The 23,145-nt window shown below is 47.5% G+C and overlaps 1 protein-coding gene across 5 annotated transcripts; it reads left to right on the top strand.

Annotated features, from left to right (window-relative positions):
* The first annotated feature begins 1,349 nt into the window (after positions 1-1,349).
* On the top strand, positions 1,350-23,022 carry RILPL1 (Rab interacting lysosomal protein like 1). 5 transcript variants are annotated; one of them, XM_038151996.1, is made up of 8 exons: positions 1,351-2,409; positions 5,661-5,811; positions 10,217-10,335; positions 11,216-11,443; positions 13,791-13,963; positions 14,504-14,596; positions 17,824-17,911; positions 20,255-23,022. In XM_038151996.1, the coding sequence occupies exons 1-8, from the start codon at positions 1,423-1,425 to the stop codon at positions 20,258-20,260; spliced, it is 1,845 nt and encodes a 614-aa protein (XP_038007924.1). In that variant the 5' UTR covers positions 1,351-1,422; the 3' UTR covers positions 20,261-23,022. The 5 variants fall into 5 exon arrangements, with proteins under 5 accessions (XP_038007925.1, XP_038007924.1, XP_038007926.1 ...); XM_038151998.1 differs by lacking the exon at positions 17,824-17,911 and adding an exon at positions 16,927-17,001 and having other exon boundaries at positions 1,354-2,409; positions 20,255-20,391; XM_038151997.1 differs by lacking the exons at positions 17,824-17,911; positions 20,255-23,022 and adding an exon at positions 16,839-16,899 and having other exon boundaries at positions 1,350-2,409.
* Positions 23,023-23,145: the final 123 nt, after the last annotated feature.

The raw sequence follows: 23,145 nt of genomic DNA, 5'->3' as shown, positions 1-23,145 counted from the left end.
TGGTTGTTGTACCCCCGGTGACACTCAGACACGTTTATCTGGGCAAATGCCAGATTTACATCGGCACCTTCTGCTCTCCCTCCAGCAGAGCTGTGTGTCAGGGTAGGCACAGGGTGTGGACAAAATTCCGCAAGACAGGCTGAGCCTGAGGAGCTGCGGGTCACACACGTGGCTGGATAAGAGACTTCTCCTGCCAAGTCGTTTTCCATGAGTTTGGATCAGGCCAACATCAAACCTGCTGCTTCCCATACCACAAACTCTGCTGGTTTTCACCTTTCTCGGCTGTAGTTTTAGTATTTCCACACGTGTTCCCTACATTGTTGTATTTTCCCTATACCCACACTTGAGCAGAACAACAGGAACTCACGTAGTACCAAATTCTGGTGGCAAGAATCCTTTTCCCATCTCTAACTTGGGCAAAACGATGATTTCACAGCATAGCTGCTCCCCTGAGGTACTGCAGAGTGTTCTCCAAGCCTTCTGCTCAGGCTGCTCCTCCTCCTTGTGTGTTCCTAAGCACCTTTGCCAGGAAAGGATGACGACACCATTATTCATCCTCCTGCTCTCCCTGGAATATCCTGTGCTGTTCAACTTTGGGAATAAGTTTCACGAACAATATATAGATATATTTTCACTGAGTTATTGCTCTAACGTAGGCAATTGATTGCCAGGCTCAGGTATTTGGGGACTGACTGTTCCCGTCCTGGCTGCCCTGGTACCCACTGACAGGGCATGAGGAAGATCAGTATTTTGTACCTTGCTGCAGAACGAGGTTGTGACAGAATTGCATTAAAAGGCTGGTCTGGTGTCACAGTGTTGCATTTCTGGGCGCTACAGTGTTACATTTCTCATCCTTCATGCCTCCCATTCACCTCTGCTGGCGTTTTGCATCTGCCAGAAGTAGATAATTAACGCACAACATTAATTATCATGCAGCACGTGGCAAGTCATTCCAGGCTTGGCTTTTGCAGCCCTGCTGCTATTTCTCCTGATTAGTTCCAGTCTTTGATATTACTCATTGTATATTGTCCAAAATAAAATGCATTCTTCCTACTCTGCATTCAACAAATAGCAGGACTGAAACCTAAAATTATTTCCAGGCACATTCAGCTTATCTGTAGAGACTCATCTGGAGCATCTCTTCCTAAGCCCTATGGATATAAGAACACCCAAACTTTCACAGTCACACCTGAAAGCAAAAATACTGAAAAACCAGACGAGAAAAATGCATTTCAGTTTCCTTTAAATTCCTCTGTAAGTGGATCCATGCCAGCAAGCTGCTTGTACGTGCGAAATCTCCACCGACCCTCTGAACGTGTGCTCAGTAAAGACTCTGCGCTCTTGCAGAGAAGAGCCTAAAACCCCTAACGCCGATGTGTGCGAGCCCCTTGCTGAGCTGCAGAGCGCCTTGTTCGCCCTTCCATGCGCCTGCAGACATCCCTCAGCCTCGGCCCGTTCCCGAGCGGGGGAACATCACCCCCCGTCCATCCTGGTCCGGACTCGCCGGCCCCGGACCCTCGCTCGCTGCTGGGCACCGCGGACAGCCCTGGCCCCGCTGCGGCCCCGCTCCACCGCCCGTGCGGGACCCGAACCGCGAGCACGGGCGGGTCCGAGCTCCGCCCCGCAAACTCGCGGCTCTCCTCCCCGGGCGAGTCCGCAGGAGAGGCCGGTACCGAGAGCCCTCCCGGTGACGCGGGACAGGCACCGAGCGAAGCGCGCCCGCGCCCGGCCACGCTCCTCTCGCCACCGCCGGCGAATCCCCGCGGGGCAGCGACTTCCCCCGCGGCTCCTCCGGGCGGGGACGGCCCCGGGAACCGGGAGGCGCGGGGGCCGCGGGCATGCGCAGGGCCGCCCCCGGTCCGCCCTGCGCCGGGCATTGGCCGCGGGCGGCGGGGCGGTGGCGGCGGGGACGCCGCGCCCGCCTCCCGCCGCCGCCGCGCCAGCGCCGCCCGGCCAAGTTTAAACACCCCCGGCCGAGCCGGCCGGAGTTCGCGGGAGTTGCCGGGGCCCGGGAGCGGGGCAGCGGGAGCGGCCGCGGGGGAACCGCCCCGCCCGGAGCGCGCCCCCCGCCGCCGCCTATGCGGGCGCCGCGGGGCCGGGCGAGCCATGGACGGCGGCGGCGGCGGCGGGGTGCCGCCCGCCCTGGAGAAGAACGCGGCGGAGCTGACGGTCATGGACGTGTACGACATCGCCTCGGCCGTGGGGCAGGAGTTTGAGCGGGTGATCGATCAGCACGGCTGCGAGGCCATCGCCCGCCTCATGCCCAAGGTGGTGCGGGTGCTGGAGATCCTGGAGGTGCTGGTGAGCCGCAACCACATCAACCCCGAGATGGAGGAGCTGCGCCTGGAGCTCGACCGCCTGCGCCTGGAGAGGATGGACCGCATCGAGAAGGAGAGGAAGCACCAGAAGGTGCGGGCGGGGAGCGGGGGGGACGCGGCGGGGCAGGGCTGCTCCCCCTTGCCGCAGCCGCTCGGGGGAAGTGGGGCTGCGGCCCCCCCGCCGCCGTTCTTCCCCCGCCGCCGCCGGGCAAACAAAGAGCGAGCCGGCTGCGGGCCGGGATGCCGCGGACCGTGCGAGCGGGCGGGGCACGCGTGCGGTGCAGCCCGGAGGGCTCACGGGCTCCGCGCGGATGCTGCCTTAGCGTCGCCGAGGCTTTGGGCGTGTTGTTGTTTTTTGTTTCCTTCCCTCCTGGAAGTTTCCTCCCTCCTTCCCTTTCTCCACCCCTTCACCAGTCGCTGCGTTTCCTTCCTCTGTGTCTGGCCCATTCGGACTCCTGCTCCATCCCCTCTCCTGACGAGAGGGTAGTGCTGCTTCCTGCTAGGCCAGGAAAGGTCACTGACAAGAATACACTTTCCTCTCCGGAGCTGGGAATGATTTAGCAGTCTAGTTTTCCTGGAACAGACTTCGGGTTAGACAAGTCATAGGAGAGAGATGGAGAACCAAGTGATTCCAGAGCAGAGTTAGAGCTGAAGAGTAGGGAAGAGCACTCTGCCAGATTGCTGCTCCATCCTCTGATGGCAGCGTGTCCCTTGGCTTGTTTTGGGGTGGTCATGGTGTTCCTTGACCCCACTCCCATTCAAGCCCGAGGCAGAGAGCATTTCCCATACCCTGTCAGCCTCTTATGGCAGGACAGCACGCTCCAGTTACTGCGGTAAGAGTGGCAGATCTGCTCTTTAAACCATCCAGATAACTGATATAAGAAATGGTTCTTCTGGTAAATGACTATGCTAAATCATCACTGCTGCCTCATGCCATTCCTGATTCCACACGCAGAATCAGGATAAACAGGAGGCAGGGGATTTCTGGAAGAGAGCCCCCAAACTTCAAGATAAATCCCAGTTTTATATCTCAAAAAGAGTCAGCTAAAGGACCTAGCATATGGAAAATCCAGGATAAACCCTGCAACATTTTGCAGAGGAAACCTCAGGGCAATGTCTCTGAAAAGGAAGGTAAAAGACCTTTAATGTACAAAGCCTTGATATGTCTCAAGAGCATGATAAAAGAAAGTCTAGAGAACAGATAAAAATATGTTGGATATTTACCAAAGGCTGGGGGTGAAGCAGAAACTGAACTGACCCAGTGTCATTGTACAAGTTGTTCTGTGGAGATGTTTCTGAAGTTCTTATAAGTGTTAAAAAGTTTCCTAAACGTGTCAGCTGATCTCCCTGCCGGTCAACCACCTCTGCTCTGTCAGCTTCTCTGAGGGTCATGAAGTGGCTCAGGGAGTGTTTCAAAGATTTACTTCAGACTAAACAGATTTTAACAGGAAAATAAACTACATTATACATACCTTTTTTTTTTTTTTTTTTTAAATCAAGCTGGTTCCCAGTGCAGGTCCCTGTAGAACTGTGGTCTCTCATCTTCTCTGTTCCAATGTGAGGATTTGAAGACTCTTTCACAGGACAGGTGCTGATTAGCAGAAAAAAAAAATCACGTACTGAGAAACAGTTTTTGATGTCAAACCCTCCAAGAAACACCCAGAAAAGTTTTTAGTGGTCCTTGCAAGCATCAGTTTGAGATTTCAGCACTTAAAATTTATGTGTGAATCTGTTTTGCTTGTAAACCTGGCTCAGCACCCACTGCCTGGGGCTTCCTGAGCTGGCTGGCACTGCCTGGCCCGTGGATGTGCCTCCCTGTCTGGTACTTCCACTAATGAGGATTCAAAAGTTAATTTCTGCTCCAATTCATTGGGCTCTTCAATAGTAATAAATGACAAAGTTTGCCTAGGCAAACCTTGGGATAGTTGTGTGTTTACAGTGCAGCCACATAGAAATAAGTTTAGATTGTCTGGGGGGTTGTGTGCATTCTGTTTTGGTTTTATCAATATGCTTGGGAGTGATGAATGTGCTGGTTTATTGCTAAAATAGGTCACTGCCTTATTTTAGCTACAGAGTTGTAACAGGCAGCATCGCTGTAAATAGTCCAGGTTTTTGGAAATATCAATTTCATTACAGATTTACTTTTCTCTCAGGATAAAGAGTTTCAAGTAAAATAGGTGATTAATGACATTTTCTTTCCTTTTTAGTACTTAAGTCTGTGTAGCTTACCACACCTTTGCTATTTATTATTCTTTGCCACCTAATGTTTTCTGCAACACTTTTAGCAGCAATACTGGAAAAAAATTATATTTGGACCCAAAAGTCACCAGGAACATGACTTCCCATTATCAGAGCATACATTCAAAGCAGAGAGCTATCCTTTAATCTCTCAGCTGAGCTTATTTTAGCCTCGAGCTGTGCTTGGCTGGGTTGTTGTCTGAATGTGTTTTGTTGTTAGGTAGGAAAGGGGCATGTGGATGGATGTGGAAGTCAGCAGTGACTCAGCCTGGCTCCAGGGACTTGCATGCAGCTTTTTGCCTGAAGAACATCAGTGAAAATGGAGCAGGGAATGCCCCCCACTGCAGAAGTGAGATATACAGAGAGAAGCTTTTGGAACAAGCAAGGTTCTAAATACAACTGCTTTCCTTAAGGACTTTTTACTTTTTGTCCTGACTTGACCTTCATGAGGATTGGTGACAGCTGCTCTTGACACAGAGTGTCCTGACAAGTGGGAGCTGTTTCGGCAGGCCTGGCTGCACTAACACAGACACCACTCAGGACATTCCAGCAGGACAATTTGCATGGGAAGCAGCATGGTTTGGGTTTGTGTTCACTGTGTGCACCAGGAGCTCTGCCTTTGCTGCACTGGCTCACACACTCATCAATTTACACTCGTGTTTCACAGCAGGAATTCAGACCAGGCTGTTCTGTCAGAAGGAGTTTGTCCACCCCTGAGTTCATGGCCCAGCTGTGGGATGGTTTGGGGGCTCTCTAACAGCTTTGCAGCTGCTTCCTGGGATGCAGGAGGGAATTGCTGCTGGTGTTTGGTTATTTGTCCAGCACAGCAGGGTATGAGGAGCCATCCTTTGGGTACCTTGCTTTACATCAGGAATGCTCCCCCCTGGTATTTCCATTCAGGTGTATCAAAGGGGACTGTGGTGGCTGGTTTGCTGGTGGTGGCATTAGAAAAGCAGATGTCTTCTAAGAAACTCAAAGAAGTCTTATTTAATTGCTTTCCATAAGAATCAGTAGGATCATTACTAGTTTGATCTGTAAATTGTCCAGTCAAAGACTCTTAACATGTTTTAAAATATGAATGTGTTGTCCTGATTTACCCTATAGGAATTAGAACTGGTGGAGGATGTCTGGAGAGGGGAAGCACAGGATCTTCTTACCCAAATTGCACAGCTCCAGGAGGAGAATAAACAACTGATGACAAACTTGTCTCACAAAGACATTAATTTCACAGAAGAGGAATTTCAGAAGCACGAAGGCAAGTTTGCTACTTCCAGTTCAGTCCTTGCTTTGTTACAAAGAGCAATACTTTATCAATATACTGTGACTGGATATTCTGGTGTGGTTTTTCCCTGTAGATTAATTCAGATCTGGGTTTTGAAGGCTTGTTTGTTTATTGGTATTTTTTTTTTACCTAAATAGAAAACCTCTGAATACATGATGACACTGAAGACATGATAAGAGGTGGAGGAATGAGGGAAAGAAAAGCAACTTTTTGTTTGGCTGAGAAGCATCTCTGGAAGCAAAGTCTAGATACAACTTTTGGTCTATCTCTTGTTTGGGTTCTCATTTTGCTGGATGTGGATGAAACTCTGCCCAGCACTGTAGAATTTGCACTCGCTCTCTCCCCGAGGCTCAGTGCTGCTCACTTGCACTGGGGAAGAGCATAATGAAACCTTCAAAAAGTAAAAATTGTTAAACCTCTCAAGATACCTTTTAAAACAAATGCAATGCTTTCAAATTAGGAGTCAATTAGTGGCAAAGAAGTAGCCCAACATCAGGCTGACAAACTCCATGCAGAATTCAGAATGGCAGCAATGAGTCATGGACCATGAAGACTGACATTGTGTTATAAAGAACCAGCTTCCCCTTTGTTTTCTTTTTTTTCCCCTTTTTTTTCCCTTCCAGTGGCTATCTAGCTCACTGCAGCTCATGTGCTTGCATTTAAATATAGCCACACTCTTCACATCCAGCCAGCCAAGCAAATGCCAGACGTGCTTTTCTTGTTATTTTTACTGTGTCTACCCATGTATGACAACACAAACAAAACCCATTCCAGAGCTTAGACTGAGATCACTGATATTCTTTGGTCAAAATATTCCGTTGAAGTGAAATCTTTTAATTTCTATCAACCCCATTTCATTATTTTATCTATTATATCAAACCTGACTGTTTTTCTTTTAGGAATATTGTCGTTAAAGAGCAGGGATAGATTTGTCTCCGGTGACTTGTTTGGATAGTGTCAGAAAGCAGTTCTGCTGCTCTTTTTCAGTCTCTGTCCCTTGGTCTGACGTAGAGCTCAGAGAGGCAGCATTTCAGGCTCAGTGCTGTGTTAGCTGGACTGATTTTGAGCAGACTCCAGTGCTGCTGTCTGAGCACGGCTTAGCACTGTGATCCCATCTCCCCTCAGCACTGCCCCCAGGGATCAGCAGCTCACTGCTTACTCACCAGTGACAGCGGTTATTTTACACAGGCAACAGAGGCCACTGGTCTGGGTGTGCAAGACCTGGAGAGTCAGTGCTGCCAATTAATTCTCAGAGCCTCCCTGGAGTGTGATGCAGTGCTCGTGGGAGAGGCAGAGGCAGTCCTGTGCAAACAGGAGCGCTCTGTGCAGTCTGAGCAGAGCAGGGCTCCTGTGAAAGGCCCTGTGACAGCAGAGCACAAAACACAGGGGAGGGGTTGAGATGAGCCTGTAACACCCATTAAAGGGACTCCTCCCAAGCCCAAATGGAGCACTGCTTGATGGTGCTGACTGATTGGAATACCCCAGGAAAATGCCACATGCAAACTTGACCCAAGTGTGCCAAACAGGACGAGCAGGCTGCTGTGCCACTGCAGGGGAGCTGCTGTCCCAGCCTGGCTGTGCCAAGGGACAGGATGGCAGCACTTGTGTGACCTTCCTGTGCTGCTGGACCTACAGTTCCCCTCAAAAGGGGCATTGAACTTGCTCTGAGTATTTGGTAATGGTGCAGTGCCACAGCTCTGCCTGGCACTTGGCCTGTAGTGATAGCTGTTGTATGGACACAGCACTGTGTGATCACTAAACATAAAGAATGTTCTTTTATTTTTTTCTTTTCTTTCTTTTCTTGGTGTCCTCCCTTCCAGCTGCTTTCCATTCTCTTGCTGGAACAACACCAGGATCACAGCAAACCACAGGAAACTGCTCATAGGATGTGCCTGGGGAAGCTGGCTGGGTGTGCCATTTAAGATCTTGCATTTATTAGAGTTTGAACCATTTAGAGATAATTATTTTACATTTAGGGCGCTTAGCGATTTCCCTCTCCTCTTTCCCAGTGCCTGAGGAAATGGAAGGAGATGTGACCGTTTCACAAAACTCCCCACCTTTCCTTCCCCCCCACTTCCTGAAATAAAAATTGTAGTGATCTGTGCACACAATTGAAGCAAATTGCACACAAATGTTAGCAAAAAAATGAGCACAGTGGGAGGAAAAGTAGTCAGCACTGAATGGTACTTTTTCTTTAAATAGCACCTGCTATCTAGAGATCTCACAGCATCTCACAAGCACTAATGGATACAGCTGCATTCTCTACCTCCTTCTGGGTGAAACCACCTGTCTAAAGTTTCACTGCAGTCCCTCTACTTCGAGGCAAAGCTTTGGATTCTTTTGGTTTTAAATACAGCTGATGTTTCAGGCCCCAGCGCTGAGACTGGCTGCAGTGAGAGGATCCAGGAACCTGCAGTGAGGTTTGTGGGTGCAGAGAAGTACCAGACCTGTGTTCTGAGAGAGGAATGTGGATCTTACAGAACAGTTAAGTTTGTGTTTGTGACACTTGTTCTCCCTGGTGGGTATCAGCTGGTACCACAGCAAAGAATCAAAATTATCCTGTGAAAAACTAGAACCCGGAGCAGCATAGAGCTGATAAAAACCAGGGTCCAGAAATAGAGCAGGCAAATGTACCACGGAATTAAAAGGGGTGAGAACGTAACACTAGAACGTGAACACCGTGTCACTGACAGTTCTTTCCTGGGGTTTGCCAGGAACATGTCCCGTGAGCCAAATTCCTGGCCAGCCATGAGTCCTCTTGCCAGCAGAGCAGCTCCCTGTTTGCTGCAGTACCACAGCTCTGGTCCTTTGGCACTGAGGATTGGAGCTGCTGCTCCCCTGTTTGCTCTGGTCCCTCCCTGCACGGGAGTCCCCAGCTGCTGCAGGAGTGCACATCCACCAGTTACTCCCTTTCCTTCTCTGAGCTGGCTCCTGCTCTACTCTGTTATCCACCAGTTCATTCTGTAGCTGACCTGTGAGCTGGAGTTCCTGCAGACATGCCGCTCATTTCTCTTGTGGGAACAACTCTGGATTTTTCTGATGAGGGAACAACAAAAACCAGAAAGTCTGAGCTGATGTTAGAAAGCAGAGCCTTTCCTGGCTGGATACATTTGATGCACACAGAGAATATTTCTGATGTGGGAGCTGCTTTAATATATTGAAAAGGAAGCAGCTTTCCAGCCAGCCCAGAGTGGGGAGTGCATTAGCACCACTTGCAGTTCCCAAATGGAAGAAGATGAAGGCCCACATAACAAAGGACTTTGCCAAAATGAGTAGAGTTAGCAGCAGAGCCTGGGTTTGAGCTCCTGCTTGGGCTGGGCTTTGGCCAGGGGAGCCTCACACTGCCCTGGTGGCAGGGTTTTCATCTTCAAGGATGTTGTGCAGTGTGATTTCATGTGATAGCTCAGGACCATCAAACTGCACATCTCTGTGCCAACGTCAGGGAAAGTCAGGGCAGGAGATTCATCATCTCACCGAGGTAGAAGCTCTGCTCTGTGTCTGCTCTCAGGAGTCCCTCACTGCAGTGCCAGATCCGAGTTATGGATCTCTGCAATGGCAAATAGAAGAATGGTTCCTGTGGTTTATGACATTTCCTAATGATTCATTGTCAGATTTAAGGTCAATCTAACCCTTTCTTTATTTTCAGACAAGATCAGTGTTGGATTCTTGGCAATGTTCCAAACTCCTTTCACCAGTGAAATGCTATCAAGTATTCTTCTCTCAAGTACAGTTACTCTAAATATGGATTACCACACAATAGGAAGGGAAAAGGTGGCAAAAAATGAGGAGAAAATATGTGACCATAATTCAGACTAAATTTTGGTTCTGCATTCAGGGTGGGGGTACCCTCTGAAGGTCCTGTTTCACCTTTTTTTCACCAAACAAAAACTGGATTTCAACTAACAATCAATCTAGTTCAGCTTCTCAGCTGGTTTGGATCCAGATGCAATCCACAACAGTGATATGTTGTTTACATCTTACTGAAGATCCAGACCATCTTTTTTACAATTTTCACAAGGCCTTGGCCAGCTGATTCCAGGGATAATCACACAAATAACCAAGCTCCCTGGGGCATGGTGTGAACATTGATGTAAAACTACTAAGGCAGCAAGATGCAGCAGTGTCACTCACTGTTACAAATGTTTCTGAGGACTGTCAGTTCCTTTTTTAAGGAATCTCTGTGCAGTGGCTTTATGGGGTGGATTCTGTCATCTGTGTTCTCTGTTACCCTTGAGGTAACCTCTAAAGCATCTCTGTAATTCTACCAGCAGGCAACTTCCAGAGTCTACTTAAATATATATTCCTCCTTGTTATTGTTCTCAGCCTCAGCAGCTCCTGACTGCCCTTAGTTTGTGTTCTGTGTTCTTTTTTTAACCAGGGATGTCAGAGAGAGAGCGGCAAGTCATGAAGAAGCTGAAGGAAGTGGTAGATAAACAGAGGGATGAAATCAGGGCAAAGGACCGGGAACTTGGACTTAAAAATGAGGATGTAGAGGCTGTAAGTGGCTCTTGGTCTTCCTATTTCTGTTCTTTCTCACCCACACTTCCATAGCTTGGTTTTGAGTTTGAAGTTAATACAGAAAGTGTAAATAGTGCTGGTGTAATAGTCCTGCAAGCAAAGTGTCCAGCAGAGCTGAGTGTCCAGAAGGCTCAGGCTTCAGTGCAGTTCCACACCAGGGATGCAGTGTGGATCATCCCTGCATGAGAAGGGCACTGCTCAGCCCAGGCCACCAGCGGCCTGTTCAGATGAGTCACAGACTCCACTGTGACTCCAGGCATGACATGAGATTTGGCACTTTCTGTGGAATGACCTCCTTACCCATATTTTGCTTCCCATTCCTCACACTGCCTCATGTCCTTAGGCCATGGGACTTTCCTGGTGCTAGTGAGGCCAGGCCTAGGTGATCTCTGCTCTGCCCAAGTGCCTCTGGCAGGTGCTGCAGCCTTTAGAGCTGGGGCTGTCCACACACAGCCAGCAGGTCACATCCTGCCTTAGGAGAGAGCCCTGGAGCTCAAAGTACCTATAAACTGAACACTAAGGATTCCTCTGTCTTTCTTTCTCCTCCCCTGGGTTAAGATTTGATTCAGAATCCCATAAGCCACCCTATCCTTGAATTAATATCAGAAGTGATGGATTTGCTTTTATCTCCCTGTGCTAGGGGAATTTACTCTAGAAATCAATTAAATTTGGGTGACTGAAACTGTAGTAGATAATTAGATATTAAAAAAAAAACTAATCTGGGGGTGAGGAGAGGGGGGGATTCTTTTCAGATTAAATGCAACAGGATTTACTTCACTACTTCAGGATGGTGTTTGGGACTGGGCCAGGGTGGCTCATGGCTGGGTGGCCACTGAGCTCTTGCATGGATGTTTTGCAGCTGCAGCAGCAGCAGAACAGGTTGATGAAAATCAACCACGACCTGAGGCACAGGATCACGGTGGTTGAGGCCCAGGGGAAGGCGCTGATCGAGCAGAAGGTGGAGCTGGAAGCGTACCTGCAAACCAAGGAGCAGGAGATGGGCAACCTGAGAGCAGAGCTGGGCAAGCTCAGAGAAAAGCTGCAGGGTGAGGACAGCCAGGCCAGCCAAAATGGGGAGGAAGTAAAGGTAAGAGGCACTTTGGATCACTTTTAAACAGCCTTTTAAAAAGCTCTGGACTTCATACCAAGCACCCCTTTGGTTTTGGCAGGGTTGTGGTAGCATGTTTGCTTCATTTTCTTTGTTCACACCTATCCCTTCCCCCAAAGGAAAACAAACCAATTCCTTGGAGGGTCTGGCTTTTCCAAAGACAAACAGCCAGGAGTAGCTTCAGCTTTGCCAGATCTGCAAATCCTCAAGGCCAGATGGGGCACAGGGGTGCACAGGGGTGGTGGTGGCAGCTGAACCACAGTGGGACAGAAATTGCCAGAAGTGGTCCCTGAGTCAGGGCAGAGCTCTGCACACCTGGTCCCTGCAGCTCTTATGGCACTTCAGATCAGTCAGGACTGAGCTGGTTAAATGCTACCAAATCAACGTATAAATATTTCAAGGCTCTTTTTAGAGGAACCAACTTTGGCCTTATTTCTGCTTTTGCTTCCCATTAGAATTTGTGCAGTGAAGTGTTGTGAGCACAGATGTTCATGAAAAGCAAACGTTCCTGCTGGCAGAGCCAGGTTCTTGCAGAACAGGCAAAGTGACAGTCTGCAAATGGAGCTGGGCTGAGATCAGAGCAGCAGGAATGCAAATTTGAGGGCAGCTTCCTGAGAAAAAGATGCACTGGTCTGTTGATCCCTGAGCCCTCTTTATGGTTTCTAGTACTTTCCTTTGCGCCTGTGACATTTCTTTTTTATTCCAGAAGCAAATGCACTGCATTTCCCTGTCCTAGTGCTGTTCTTAGCAGAGTAGGAAATGCAATAAGGGGTGTAATGATATTTAAGAACTTAGAGGAGCTCTATCACACAGAGCTGTTCAGCTTGATACATTGGTGAGAGCTCCCCGGTGTAAGTGCCTGACAGACTGCAGTGAAACATCCAGTGAAACATCCAGTGAAACATCCAGTGAAACATCCATTTCACTGGCAACAGGCAGGAACACACATCAAAAAGCAGAGACAAGTGCTGATGGTTACCTTGGTCCCCTGGGAATGTGACAGCCAGTGCTGTGTTAACATGTCACTGCTGAGCTGGGCAAGCACTGTACTAATAATGAAAAGGATTATTTCATTGCTGTTAATTCAGCCAGGACACCCAGCTCTGTAAACAGGGCTGGGGAGCCCAGGCCTGCAGCCAGCAGGATAAAAGTGTCCTCAGTGTCTGCAGAGAAAGGATGCATTCTTCACCTCTCTCTAACTCATCAGTTCCATGGCAATGGTGCCTCCTTTAACTGGAGCCATCCCTGCTCCCTCTGCCAGGACAGTGCTCACACAGGAATTGCAGGGGCAAGCAGAAAGCTGGAATAGCTGCTTGCTCCAGAATGCCATTGCTTGCTGGCCTCAATCAAGGACATTTGCATTGGGTACAGGCTGCTCAGTCTTTGCTGATTTGAGCCAAATCTAGCAAAAATAGCTTCTTTGGGTAGAGATGTGGGACAAATATACAACCAAAAGAAGAGACACCAGCTCAGACCCATACCTAGGGGGTGAAGAGGAGGAAAAGTGTTTGGGTAATTTCCTTTGAACCTCTTGTTGCATCAATCTTTATTCCCTGTAGTCTGTGCAAAGGAATGTGTTTGGATGAAAAGGGTGATCAAACAGTGCCCAAGTGAGCATCGCTCTGCTGCCACATCCCTGCAGGACAGGCACTGAAATTCACCTGAAATTCACCTTGCACCAGCCCTAGCCAAGTTCAGCCTGAAACCATGGATCAGTGTAGTGCAAAACCATTCCACAGGCACAGGAGGGGAGAGTCAGGATTACAAAAAATGGACTGTGTAGGAATTCCCCTCCTCAACTCCTCAAATTTCCAGCTTGTATCCCAGCAAGCTGTCACTGCCACACAGGAGCTCTGAGACTCTGATCTGTGCATCCTCCCACGAGGGCGAGTGGCTGACCTGGCTGCTGGCAGCCCTGATCTCCTGTGCTGGCCTCGATCAGTCCTTGCAAAAAGCATCACATTTCAAATGGACTTTGCTACATTTCAAATGTATTTTCCTGGAACAGAGTGTCCTGCATTTATTTGCATTGTTATAAATCCTGCAGACCTCTTGAGGCTTGGAGCTGCTTTTCAGAATCTCAGTTCCAAGTACCCTTCCCTGAACCTTGTGATTTTTCTTCATTGTATGTTTACATTAGAAGAAGACACCTCTTTGTGGAAGGAGCTGGAAGGACCTTTGCCATGCCATTTTTTCAGTGCTTAGATAAAAAAACTGATGCTTGATTTACTCCATTTGTTAAAAGCATGAATTCCTAAAACTGACTTATCAAAAGTTGGAAATTTGAATTGGACAGTGAATTTAAAGCCCACATTTCACTCCCTAGGCAGAACCAAACAATGATGACTGTCTCTCTGAGTCAGAGAAGATGGCAATGGACTTAAAAGACCCCAATCGCCCGAGATTCACCCTGCAGGAGCTCCGGGATGTCCTTCACGAGAGGAATGAACTGAAATCTAGAGTGTTTTTGCTTCAAGAGGAGCTTTTATATTACAAAAGGTGGGTTACTCTCTGCTGGATGATATCCTCATCCTCTCCTGTTGGATGTTATACTCAGGGAGCCACAGGGCAGGTGTAAAAGCAATAAATGTGCTCTGAGGTTCTGTCCAAGTTTGTGTTTCTGCAAAGGCTTGTGCAGGGACTGCAAGAATGCAGCCTCAGTTTGAACCTGGTACCTCAGCCTTGTCCTTCCCTAACTCCCAGGTCTGCCCTGGATCCTGGAAAGATTACAAACATTTAATACATTTGAACTTCAAAAATGAGGAGAGGAGTGGGTCTAAAATGAAAATTCGAGACCTTTTGTTCAATCCATTCCTCTTCTCCCTCTCCTTGTCACAATGGGAAGAAAATATTGAATGGAGTCTCAGTTCTTGGTGCTGATCCTTGGTTGATAAAAAAATCTTCAATTGATTTGAATGGGTTTTGAACAGATCTTTTTGCATTCCTTCATCAACAGTGCTACCTCAGATTGAATTGTAAATCTCAAAGTGCTTCCATGGCTTGGGAGGAGAACATTAATTATCTTTTCTTTCTTTCAAGTGAGGAAATGGAAGAAGAAACTAGACCCCCACAGCCTACACCCATAATTCAGCCAAAACCCTCAACTCAGCCTGAATCTGGAATCAAACGACTGTAAGTAGCATATTTACTAAGCATACTGGGTATAGGCTGTAAATACCAAGTGTTTCTTATGCACAGGACAATTTAAAAGACTTTAAACATTCAGATGACCACATTCCTACTGTACATGAGAGAGACACTGAATGAGCACTTGGCAGATGTGAAACAACAGTTGGCTTTGGCCAAAACTCTTGCCTAGATCTGGGACAACTTTCAGTCTTGGATTATCATTTTCCCATGACCTCCCTGTGCCCATTTCCCTGTTGACTGAAGCCTTTAGACCCTGACTTGCACTATGTGGGCAGCACAAAAACCTTCTGTTTGCTGAGCAAATTTGCTGCTGAGAGGCTGGGCACTGGCTCGGCTAAAAGAACCCCACCTTTTCTGAAATATTGATGCTGCTGTTGGAACCAAAGCTTACTGCCAGAGGTGTGCTGTTATTAGATTATAAAATCACTGTGTTGGCCAGTCCTTTTCTCTGTTGAAACTCCCTCCTGAACATTTATTTATTCCAAATTAGGTCTTCTAATCTCATAGCAACTCTTTGGATTTTTGTGATTCCGGAAGCTTAACTTTTTTACTGCATAAGTGATTTTGGAACAGTTGTTTCCATATAAAGAGTTCTTCCATCCTGTCCCCATGTCCACAGCCTTCAGTCCCTGTTTAATAACAGCAGCAGCCCCGGGAGAGTAAATTCCATAGGAAGATCTGGACTGACCCAAAACACCATGAAGTCAGGAGGGCACTGTGGATTATTTGCAGTAGACTGCAGCTTTCTGCCTGTGCTGAGAGAAACCTTCCTCTCACACGAGTAGAAAATACACTTTGAGTTGGGATTTCAGTTTTCATTCTGTGACTGTGGTGGTGATGATGATGACGATACTGTGTCACACAAGATCTTCACTGTAAAGTTTCTCTTTTCTTTCACATTTCTTTTAGAGCTTTTTAAAGCTAATTCTGTTGTAGGGAATGGCTGGTTTCAGCTCACTCAGTTTGTGTTGTGCAGCTTCCATGTTTGATTTGAAATGTTGCCTTTGATGAAGCAAAGGCAGCATAAAAATGTAAACAGAGGTTGTAAGGCAGAGCACATGTTGGTGAGGTATTAGTTTTGACTCTGCCTAAGCTGAAATTACTTCTTGTAGATGTCATGCTCTGTCCCCAGGTTTCACTCTGCTCTCTCTCCACTTAGCCATCATATTAAATAAGGGAACATAAAAGTGTCTGCCTGAGTAATCTGAAGGATGGTAACAGTTTTCAGGTTTATCTCATTCTTGCAGCCTGTCTGGATAGGATTTCTCTGGTGGGGTTTTATTTTCCTCCTCTCTTCCCCTCTCTCTGTGTTGTCAACACTGTATTTGTAGTTGGGCTTTAAAAAGTCAGGAAATGTCACTGCTGGGCAAACCAGAGAAGCCAATGTAGCTTCTGTCCTGTCCCAACACCCTGCTGCCCCAGCTCAGTCCCTGCCTGCTGCCAGGTGTCCCCAGAGCTCCCTGCTCCCTCTCCAGGGTCCCTCTGGCTGCCTGGGAACACTCTGGCACATGAGCCCAGTGCTGTGATGAAAACCTGCAGTGCTACTCTCTGCATGCAGAGTACCTTTACAGAGGAAAGTGGGGCTGCTCTTCCCTCTCTTTCAGAGTTTTCCTCCTGATTAAACAAAAAGCTGAAGTACAAAAATAGGAGCCCTCCCAAGGGAAGTTTTGTGCTTGCCTGTGCAGTGTGCCCTTTTTCCCTTCACCACACAGAGTCTGAGGGAGGGAGCCAAATGGATGTGCAGCCTGTGCCATCCAAGATGTGCTCAGGTGACTCAGTGATGCAAGTCCATAAAGAAAGGAAAACAGAAACTACAGAAATCAGCATTTTTTTCTGGGTTGGCACATTTGGGGCAAACTCTGAGTTCTGATCTCAGATCCCTGACTCGTACATTTGTCTCTCCCACATCACAGGAAGGAGTTTTAATGAAATAATGTAACCAGGAGGCTTTACTGAGGAGGAAAAGTCCAAGGATTAAAAAATGCTCCCTCTGTTTGGAGCAGAAAACACCCTTTTGTTTTCTCCTTAAGACTACGTGCTTGTTTGTCACTGATGTCATGCCTCAAACAGCCAGGAGTTTTCTTCCTGTTCTCGCAGTCTACAAAAGCTGGAGTGTCTGTCAGTTCTGCAGCTCAGGACGTGCCATGTTGCACAAAAATAGAAATCCTGGCTGCTGCTAATGATCCAACAGTGCTTGCCCATGTGTTTTCAATTTTAATCTCAGAACTGCAGTTGGTGAGCTGGGGAGAGCTGCATTTGGTCACAAGTGAAACGTCTCTCGTGATTTCAACTTAATCTTTAATTGACATTAGTCCACAGTTCAAAAAAATATTTGGCACAAGGGAGAAGCTGTGAGGAGAATCCTTAGACAGACAGAGGGTGTTCAGGTATGGATGGAGGTGTGCTGGCAGGGCTGTGTGGGGCTGGCTGGGCACAGAGCACTGGGCTCTCTCAGCCCCTGTGCTGCATGCATTGTCTAATGCTCCGTGGAAGTGCTGAACCCTCACAAAGAACCCGTCTTGCTGCGAGCCAGCTCCAGAGTGCTCCTGCCAGAGCAGCTGCAAGGCTTCCCAAAAGCATTCAGCTGCCTGCAGTTGGCATCTTTCTGCATGAGAAGTAACACAGGTTCCTTTGGAACAGACACACAGGCCCTTTAACCACGGAGTTTCTTAGGAGGTTATTTCAAGAGTTCACCTGCAAGACTGGTTTTTAACCTGAAAATATCAACTGTAACCCTTGTGGAATCTTTAACTGTAATGCTGGTCCTCTCTAACCCTGTGCCAATATCCAGTAGTCACAGAGGAGAGCTGTTTTGTATTTCTAAACACACCCTTCATCCTTCATTTCATTGTGTCTGTGCCTGTTTGTCTCTTGGAACAAAAACGTGCACTCTGCTCTGCACTGCTAGAGCTGGTCATACCCTGATGAAATCCAACCCAGGTTGCAGGCTGCCTCACAACAGGAAAGTGGTATCTTTTAGAAATCCAAAAGCAATTGAAACTGCTCCAATAACTGTTTTTTTGAACAAGAGTTTTTCACTGAGGAGAGCTGTCTTGGGTGATGCAGATCCCCCTCTCCCTGTAACGTGTCCTGTGTTATAATTCAAAGTAACCCCGTGTATCGTGTTTGCCTCTTTTCTTTTTAATGGAATGCCTTTTCTTTCCCTTGCTCCAGTCTTATCTCTTCTGTGTCTGTACTTTCCTGCCCAGGATCTTTACAGCCATAATGCCCATGGTAGCAGCTGGATTGATTCCAGACGATCCCACATTGCAGCCAATACGAAGACTTGTGTCCCTTGTAGGAATATTTTTGAAATGTTTGGTACTGTGGTTTCCTCTTGCATGACCCCGTGTTAACAAGCACTGCTGGTTGCATTCTCCTGGCTGCCAGTGGGATCCCAGAGGATCAAAGTGCCAATCAGAATGACCAGTCAGTGTCAGTACTCGTCCCAGTCCTCCACGCTCATCCACAAACTGACACGTTATCACCTTTTGCCCTAATGTTGCCATGCTAAACCAATCATTATTCCCTCAAAATCGGTGCAATATGCAGTTTTAACCAGCATCTGTTAATTCTGCTTTCTAAGCAAGGCTATTCACAGTTCTCACCAGTGCTTTTTGAGAAACTCATTTCTAATAATTTGTTACAATCATTAGTTAGAGTTACAGAATGGAGAGGCTGATTTCCACATTAATTTCCACTGTTAATTACAGGCTGTTGCTTTCATGTCTTTCTATCTATGCCCTGTATATTTTGTCTCTAATTATGTATTTTGGAATAGAGTGTAAACTCTTCATAATCAATTCTGTCATCCAATTCTTGGCTCTCCCTGGAAGACACACTGATAATTGTTAATGCAAAGTCTCTTTGCATCAGAACTGCTGCTTTAGCAATCTTTATATTTGCAGCAACGACACAGTTTCCTCTCCACACAGACAGGCTTTTTCCAAACATCCTCCATGAGAATTTTCTAGCCATAATAACAATTTTCATTGTTTCAGAAGGAATTTTAAAAGCTGAACCCTTTAGAGATTTACGAACTTATTTTTCTCCTGCTTAATTTCCTGATAAAGTGAAAAATTACTGAGCTTTGAAACTGACTGTATAAACACAGCAGTCCTTTGTGTGGGCTTCCAGACAGTAACCCTGAGCAGGCAGGACCAAATGTAGGAAGGCTCAGTCACTGAACACTCCTTTTATCAGCTGGAGCTGGCTCTGGCCCTGAAAATATTCAGTATATATGTGTGTGAACTTATGAACTCCTGTGATGAAGGTGGTAGAAAAGTATTTGCTAATTAAGTGCAAAATACTTATTTCACTATTCAGGGTGCACATTTGAAGCCAGGAAATGCAAAAGTTCAGGTTCTGCTGGCACTGTTATTTATGTGCATTTAACTTGTGTAGTGGTTTATTTCCCTTTCTAATCAACAAGTGATTATTCTGAATATTCTCAGGGATTATCATCCAGCCTCCTGTGTCTCGAGAGACATGGAAGGCTGAACTCCCTGCTCTGCACAAGGCAGCTGGGAGGGTTGGGATGATGGTGCTGAGGGGGATGAAGGCAGAGTGGGATTTGTGAGAATGATGAGGAAGATGAACAGGGACTCAGGGTCAGGTTTGTGTCCTGACCCATATTCCAGCCCCTGACAAAGCTGAGGTTCTATTGGCACGATCCCTTACTGGGTAGCACTCAGCAGTTCCTGTCCTGGATCACAGCTGTGTGACACCTGGTACAGTGCAGGCAAAACAATCTTCACCTCCTGAAGCCCACCCAGCACTGAGACCAAAGGGATCCACAGCCAACTCAGTCCTTTGGTGGCTGCAACCACAACTTTTGCATTTCTCAGCAGGCCTGAGACAGGCCTAAACACTGCACTAACACCTCCTGTACTGAACCCACAACGAACATTGACTTTGCCTAATCCAATAACTTCATCCCAATGCAAATAAAACAATACTAAGGATTTTTCCAGCTGTATTTTCCAGCTGTATTAAATGGCTGTTGGTTCATGTACGTCATTATCTTAGAGCACCCAAGCTGTGTGACAGGAAATGACGTGCACACTCGTGTGCATTTGTTTAGAGCCTTCATCCTGCAAACTCTCCTGCACATAGGTGCATTTATTCCTTCCTTTTTGCAGGAATCAAGTCTATGTATCAAAACCTCTACATTGGGAAAAAATGTGGAGACTTAGTTTCTTTTCTTGTGAACTTCCCTGCTCAACCTTAAAAAAAATTCTATTTCTGCTTTGTGGTAAAATATACAGATTTAATGCCAAAGATACCACTTTACTTATGCCAAGAAACTAACCTGGATCGTGTGGCTTCGTTACCTGAGGGCTGGGGAAGGGGGAACCCACATCTAAATGATACCTGCACCTTGTAGAGTCAACAGCATTTAGAGCTTATCTGAAGCTTGTGTAGCCAAACTGCTTGAGATTGCAATGACTCCACCCTAACAACATCCTGACACGCACTCCCATCAGGCCGCTCTGCCTTGATTTTCTGCAGATGCAAACTTGAGTTTTTTGCTCGGTGTTTTGTTGTGCTGTGTATGGGGGTGGGGGTTTGAAGTGCTTTCAGGATGGTAAACACTGTTCTTTCTTTTCCCTCCCTCCCTCACCGCTCCCTTCCCGCAAGGTTTAGTTTCTTCTCTCGTGATAAGAAACGGATGCAGGCGTCACAGAAAAATGTCCACTTCCAGGGAACTTTTGGAGAATGGTCACATTCAAACAGAGATGATTCCTACATGGAACAAGGACAAGAAGCCCTGCAACACCTGTGACTAAACCCCTGAGGTGTTTGGTTTGCTGCAGTAGATCTCGACAGTCTGGTAACAAGAAGCTTCTGTAAAGCATCGCGGCAGCTCGTCACTTTTACTTGCCTTGCACACCTCGGGGTTACTTCAGACTCTCCAAAAGGGATCCCTCGCTGTTCACTTGGTGACTGACTGCTGCAAACAGGAGCCCAAGCTTTGTAGTAACAGTTGCTGACACCCTGGGACATGGAAGCTTCTAGATGACTTGTTTTGTGCTGAATAACAAGTCTATGATCTTGTTCCTGCATTAACTACAGTAACACAAGCTTCTTTAAACCAAAAAAGGACCTGTGCCATTATTAGAAGTTTGTTTGCAGTGTATATCTAGCACAGGGCAAAGACTCTTTTACCCTGTTTGTTAACACTACTGGTTGTTTGCTTTTTATTTCTGTAAGAATTTTTTCAAGAGGGATAGGACAGCTGGACGCCCTTGGTGGCAGCCCACAGCTCTGCTGTGTCCTGTCAGTGCCGCTGGCATCGGCATCTTGCAGAGTCACCCCTCGGAAATCCACCTGACACCGTGATAACTGGAGTAGCCTTGAGAGGGACAGTGAGAGTACATTTCCCTTGTGCTTATAGTGCCTAAAGCATGAAGAGACGATGTATGAGGTGAGTGTGCCTTGTGTTTGCAGTATTAATGGAAAACACATTGCTTACAGGGAGGAACCGTAAGTTTTGAATTTTTTCCCTTCTCACCAGGGACTTCCTCACAGTGTAGCAGGCAGCTGCTGTAAAAGAATTACATCTTTCCCACAGACAGGTTTTTAATTAAGTCACACTTCAGTTTCCTGTCTAGGTAAAACTGCCCAACTTCAGAGGGAAACACAGCCTCAGCTGGCTGACATGAACTGTTTTGCTGACCTAGACATGACCCCAACCTTTTCTCTTGACTAAACACTACGTGAGCAGAGCAGATGAATTCTGTGCGTGAAGAATTCAGCCCTGTTACAGGGCTGAACTTGCCAGGACAGCCCAGCAGCCAACCCCAAGGGCTGGGGCTGGATCTGCTTTGCAGCTGAGCTGGTGAGACCCCGGACCTGACCGAGGTTGTCCTTCCAGCACTAAAACCTCAGAGGGTCAGTGCTGTGGACACCCAGTGCCAGTGCAGTGCCCACCGCTGCTCCACACACTCCACAAGAACCTGGCCAGGTGGGACAGGGCTCATGTGTCCATGGCTTCGTGGAGGACAGGGCTGAGGGGTCCCTGTGGCCTTGGCCGTGGGCTGGGAAGGTCCATGCTGGAGACCATTGCTCGAGGGGAGGATCTCGTGCCAGCAGGGCCATGGGCAGCTTCTGCATGTGCAGCTCAGTGCCAGGGGCTGGGAGCTGCTGTTGGCACCACAGCCCCAGCTGCTCCACCTGCTCTCTAGAGCCTCTTCTCAGGAGTGGCACCAAGGACTGGAAATACAGCTCAGGCTGGAGCAAAGCTCCAACTACTCCAGGTACTGAGTGTAGGAGGAACTCCCAAAAGGACTCCAGAGGGCTTCATGCAGGCCAGCTGTTCTTATTACAGGGTGATCCAAGAGTGGACTTTGAATGTGTGAGCAGCAAATGGTTCTTAGCCCATCTGTAGTAAAACCCTGGCAGTAAAACTTCTCCTTGCAGTGGTGGGCTGTGTGCTGCCCTGCTCCTGGCTGTGACTGCTTCATTCCAACGTGGACCTTCTGTGTGTGTTCACTGTGCCCCCCTGGTGTCACTGGAGCTTGGGGCAGGGGGGACACGTGGCCTTATATAGGACAATTATGATCAGAGTCCAACGAGGGTATGGGGTAGATGTGTTTTCACCTGGTTATGTTTTGGTAACATCCTTAAAACAGCAGCACTCTTCCCCTCCTCTGCAAAGCAACTCTTAAATGGGGGGAGTGTCTTAATTTAATGATACTGAAATTGCCAAGATCTGGCTTCACTTCCATATAAGAAAACAAAAAGTGCAGTAGAGCGACATCAGGCAGTTAAATTGTGGATGACCCCATCGAGTCTGTCCCGAGCGCCGTTCAGTCGTGTGGCTCATTCAGAAGGGATGCAGAGAGCAGAAACAAAGCAGGAACACGGGCCTGAGTAAGCACATCCCTTTGGAAATCAGCTGAGAGCCATGAGCTGGGATAATGGAGCTGCACAGACCCAGCCTAAGCCGCTGCAGCACAAAGGAAATCTCCAGGCCTGGTGCACGTCCAGCGGAGCTGGGGCTGTGTCGGGCAGCTCTGCGGCCAACACCAACAACTGCAGGAGGCAGGACAGCCTTCCCCACATCCCTGCACATTACCTCAACCCCGCACGGCCCCTCCTGACTGCTGGCATTAACCACTCGTTCTCATGTCTGCAATGCTGCATTCACACACCCCAAGTGCCATCGGGAAGGATGGCGCAGAGGGAAGCGTTTGTAAAGATCTGAAGATCTGTCGTGTATTGTTTGTCAATATTCAAGGAAAATCTGCTTTTAGAAAAGGGGCCAGGATGCTGGCAGGTTAGGGGTGTAACAATCCTGCCTGCCAAGTGCAGGATCACTGACATTTTTTGGGTTGGTTTATTTTTTTTTTTTTTGGTTGGGCAATAAATCATTTTAACAGTTTAATAAATATTTCTGAAAAGCACACACTTCTGCAAGACTTGTGTCTTTTTTTTTTTGTGGAAAGTAATACCATCCATTCTTGGGGATGCAGCTTATGGATCTGTCTGTGTACAACTTCATAGAAATACAGCCTCAAACCAGACAA

Source organism: Motacilla alba, chromosome 15 (assembly GCF_015832195.1).
Source record: "Motacilla alba alba isolate MOTALB_02 chromosome 15, Motacilla_alba_V1.0_pri, whole genome shotgun sequence".
Taxonomy (NCBI): domain Eukaryota; kingdom Metazoa; phylum Chordata; class Aves; order Passeriformes; family Motacillidae; genus Motacilla; species Motacilla alba.
Note: the sequence above shows the minus strand (reverse complement) of the source record. Positions and strands in the feature narration are given on the sequence as shown.

What these genes read in the sequence shown, in the direction of transcription:
- RILPL1 (XM_038151995.1), top strand. Translation starts at nt 1,423, where the DNA reads ATGCGCCTGCAGACATCCCTCAGCCTCGGCCCGTTCCCGAGCGGGGGA. An exon ending in AAAATGAGGATGTAGAGGCT is followed by an intron (nt 10,336 to 11,215) that starts GTAAGTGGCTCT and finishes GATGTTTTGCAG; the next exon opens with CTGCAGCAGCAGCAGAACAG. An exon ending in GAATCTGGAATCAAACGACT is followed by an intron (nt 14,597 to 20,254) that starts GTAAGTAGCATA and finishes CCTTCCCGCAAG; the next exon opens with GTTTAGTTTCTTCTCTCGTG.